Source organism: Halyomorpha halys, unplaced genomic scaffold (genome assembly GCF_000696795.3).
Source record: "Halyomorpha halys isolate HHAL.00 unplaced genomic scaffold, Hhal_1.1 Scaffold187.1, whole genome shotgun sequence".
Lineage (NCBI taxonomy): Eukaryota > Metazoa > Arthropoda > Insecta > Hemiptera > Pentatomidae > Halyomorpha > Halyomorpha halys.
The window spans coordinates 702,350-707,099 of NW_027113649.1; the positions used below are offsets into that span (position 1 = coordinate 702,350).

Below are 4,750 nucleotides of genomic sequence, written 5' to 3' on the forward strand. Positions count from 1 at the left end.
AACGTATTTCTTTTAGACAAAGAAAACTGGTTAGCTTGCTTTTTGTTTTAAAATAGCAATTAACAATATTAAAATTATACATAAAATAAAACATATTAATAACCCTTTATACATCAAAATATATTATTTACTCAAAAAGAGCATATTACAATATAGGGTTACAATATGCATTAGTTAGGTTAGTATTTAATTTTGATTATTGATTTCAATGGGGTTACATGGAATAATAAAGGTTTTTTACAATTTTCTTTTGTGGATGATTAATGGGCTATTGAGATTTTGATGAAACTTGAAGATTAGTTCTTCTATTACTCCCTCTTTTCTCATCCTGCATCTGTCCCTTTGCCTGGGTGCTGTGTGAAACTACCCACTCATTGTGAATTGTTGAGTAAGAGCAGAAATGATGTTGCTCTATGGAAACTGTTTACTCTCTCAACCTGTATAAACCCATTAGGTACAGAGATCCTACTCCTTAGGTTTTCCGATAGATGGCAGCATCTTGAATTCCTATTCTGAATGTGTGTTGGGGGCGTCATCCTCAAACAATAATTGATATTATCTTACCTTAACATAAACTTAACTTTATTAGGTTTGGTCTCCTCAATGATTTATTTAAATAGGTACAGTATTTTGACTTTGCGAAGGTAACTTAATAATTAGTCTTTTAATTGAAGACTTGTATGAACGGTCAGATGAAGGAATGACTTTCTTTATATCATATAATTGAATTTAGTTTTTATTTAAAAGGCTAGAATTTTTTAATGGGACAAGAAGACCCTGTAGAGTTTTAATTTTAATGTATCTTTTTAAAAAGTATGGAGAAAACCACAGAAAATAATAATAAAAATGACAATAATAATATTTATATGGTAGTATGGAAAAAACCACAGAAAATAATAATAAAAATGACGATAATATTTAAATTTTTTAAACTATTTTGGTAGATTAATGTGATACATTTAGAATTTATTCATGTGATTTTTTAATTGCAAATAGTTTTGTTTATACTGATTTATTTAGTTATAATTATTTGTGTATTATTTTGTTACTCTTTTAGAATGCAAGGTTTTAGGTTATATCAACTTAAATGTCGTAATTAGTTAGATTATATAGGTATTTTGCAACCTTTCTCTGATGGAATCAAGTTATTTTTTAGGGAGCAGACTTTTCCTTATGGATCAAATTTTTTAATTTATAGGATGATTATTGATTGACCGTGTGTATAGATGAATGGAATATGGTACAGGTGCGGTCATAAAAACTCCCCTTATTTTATATCACAAAATATCCCATTATTTTATACTTTATTTCTCCTTTGTTTTTCTATCTATGAGTTTTTTTTTATAATTTAATTTTAATTTTTTTTAAATAATTTTGTAAATATCTCTTCTCCCTCTCTATTATGTATATTACCATTTATTGTTTACCTAATTTAAATTTTTTTTTTACAATGTTTACTTTAAAATTATTTTCGTTATTGTGACGTGCTAAATTGCCATCCCCACTCCTCCCAATACAAACGGCTCACTCTGACTTTGACTTCCATCAAAACAGGTATTGTATGAATTCTGTCTCATCATTTGATTTTGTTTTTTTCTTTTTTCATCTCTTAATTTGTACTTTCTTTAATATTTCTTCTCTTATTTTATCTCTTATCTATCTGTTACTATTACCCTTTTCATTTACTATTTACAACCTTTAATTTTTCTTATTAAACTTTACTTTTCATTGTATATCCCTGTTATTTTCCACTTATGTTTTTTCTTTTTTTTGTAACTGTGTCAAGTGTTTGTATCTTTTTAGCCCTGATGAAGGCGAAATGTTGGCTCAGTAAAAATAGTATACCCATTTACTATTTGAGTTTTTTTGACTGCACCCGGACCATATTCCATTCATATTTAATTTATAATGTTACTCCAATTTTTTTTAAAATTGTTTTTATCTTTTTCTTTGTGATTGTTATTTCCTTTTTTATTTAATATTTATAATCTTGGTTATAGTATTTTTTTATGTTTTTGTAATTTTACATATTTTATTGTTTCCTGATCTAGGCACTGTTTGGCTCTGAAACATATTTGTGGGGTTTTGAGGTGCAGTTCAAACAATGTTGCCCTTGCTGGTCTTATGCTGTTCAAAGCGGGTGATTGTTTATTTGCGTCGTGGAAATACAACCAGAAGATCGTCGATGAAGTAGACAATTATCCAGAAGTATTTAGGCCTCCTCCTATCCCTCATAAATATGGTAATATGTGTGTTTGTTTTTTTTCTTCTTTTTAAACATTAATCAAATGTATAGAATCTATCAATTTATTCAAATTGAGAGAAAACACTTGAAAAATGGCTGTCAATTTGGTTTAAACAAATGGATAATTAGAAATATTGAACCAGCTGTAGTCTATAGTTAAAAAAACCTGTAAATAACAAGAAGAGAAGGCAGTGACTTACCTTAGGATAGGGAACTCAACAGTGGCACTTACGTACTGTATAATGACAGGAACCCCATCGAAATGTATATCTTGTGCAGTACTTTTAACAGTACTGAACATCCTAACTGAGTGCTGTGCCTACGATATTGAATGGGAGGAAACTGGACTGAGGATAAATATTGTAGAAATATTTAAAAAATAGTTAAGTCAACAGAAAAATTGATTTTGCCTATAAAAAAAAAAAAAAAATGATATCTTTAACAAAATAAATCTGTATACTTGTACCTTTTGACTGTTTTTTCATAAATCATTTACACAGGGCAAATATGACCTCAGTGGTTGAAAAGCCAAAAATAAATTAATCATAAATTTGATATAATAAAGCTACTGAGGAGAAGATAGTTGGGATGTGTTTAATAAACAAAACTTATTTAGTGTCAATGTTTCTTCCAGAATTTCAAGCCTTTATCAGGGCTAAAATAAGATAAAAAAAAACCAAACAACAACCAATGAATAAAAGCATATACAGAATGATTAGGAAATAACTAACATTGTAGATACATAAATAGTGCGGAAAGACATGAATAGTTTAAGTATTATAAGAAGATAAAGGCTGTATGAGAAGAGTTATATTAAAATTAAGTAGGAGGAAAGAACAAATAATAAAATATATATGAAAATGTAGTTAGTAAATATTTGTACAAAAAAAAGAAAATTATTTAAAATAAAGTAATGAAAGAAGTGGGAAATAAAACATATATAGATACTTAAATGTGCAAGTAAAACAACAATATTCAAGAATTAAAATATAAAGCTATATAATCCAAAAGGAATTTAGAAATATGAATATTTTAATTTTATAATAATAATAATCTAAAATTAAAGTTATGAAAAAAAAAGGGGGATGCAAATACATGTAATTAATGAAATATGTAAGTAAAATACTAGAATAAAGAAATAAAATATAAACTTAAGTAACACAAGATAATAATAAGTTATGAGGTGTAGATAGTTGACCGTAGATTAATGAAAGGAGAAGTTTGTCGGGGGGTGCGGTCAGCAAAGAACAACATAAATAAACAAAACCATATTTATTTATTTTATGCCGACGTAGGTGTGGACCGTAGAAGGTGGGCCTGCAACTCAAGTGACTCGACAACTGCAACTCGCAGGCCCACCTTCTACGCCACAACCCCTGATGAAGACCCGAAACTCAGGTCGAAACGTCGGCATAAAATAAATAAATATGGTTTTGTTTATTTATGTTGTTCTTTGCTGACCGCACCCCCCGATAAACTTCTCCAATTATTATAATTATAAGGGTGTGGTCTTTTTTTCTTTTTTGTAACTATAGTGTTTATATCTTTTTTAGCCCTGACGAAGCCCTGCAACGTGGAGCGAAACGTTGGCTCAATAAAATAGTATAATTATTTACTATTTGAGTTTTTTTTTTACCGCACCCGGACCATATTCCATTCATCTATACACACGGTCAATCAATAATCTTCCAATAATAAATTATTTATTACTGCATAAATTTTCATTCAGTAAATCATCTTATGAATTTGTTTTAGAGACACTTTTCAATCTAAAATCCATTTTTTTTACTTTCACTTACCTATAAATGGATGGAATATGAAGTAAGGGGGAAGGTATTTTGATCATGAAAAAACTTTAAAATCAAGTTTTCAACGGAAATTTACCTTTTGAGGTCCCTGATTCTAAATAACTAATACGTCTCACAAAATAATGAGTGTGTTTGTGCTTTTGCATATGCATATATAAACTGCCTAGCTCAAAATTGAAAAATTGTACAAAACTGAAATTTACTTTGATATAAACATATTTACGGTGGATATATACCTTGGATTTTTCGGCTAAAATTGACTAATGGGAAGTGACACTTTATAGAATCTATTTTTCCACATTGTTTCGATTTTCTCGAAAACAGCTCTAATAATTTTGAAAGGAGTATGGTCCGGGTGTGGTCAAAAAACCATTTTTTGACCGCACCCAGACCATATTCCTTTCATCTTTACACACGGTCAATCAATATCCTCTAATAATTTTGATTAAACTCGGTGAATTAATGAGCCATTAAGTGATTTTTAATACCAGAAAGGTTTTTTTTTTCTAGTTGAAATAGTCTAACAGGGCTCTAATGCTGAATTTTCAAAATATCTTTCTATAAATTTTTTATTTTGTACATATATTACTTAGTAGATTTTTATATATATAGGGTTTTTTTTTAAGCCCGATAGAACTTGAAATTGTAAAAAATAACACAAAAAATTAAATTGTAATCAAAATTTTTTTTTTATTCG

At 28.5% G+C, this 4,750-nt stretch overlaps 1 protein-coding gene across 2 annotated transcripts in view; it reads left to right on the forward strand.

The window, feature by feature from the left end:
- The window catches only part of LOC106679260 (erythroid differentiation-related factor 1), a 72,229-nt gene that overhangs the window by 36,628 nt on the left and 30,851 nt on the right, over nucleotides 1-4,750 (forward strand). For both annotated transcript variants that reach the window (XM_014418314.2, XM_067051052.1), the window contains one exon: nucleotides 2,052-2,242. In XM_014418314.2, the coding sequence (XP_014273800.1) occupies nucleotides 2,052-2,242 (191 nt within the window). The remainder of the gene's footprint in view (nucleotides 1-2,051; nucleotides 2,243-4,750) is intronic.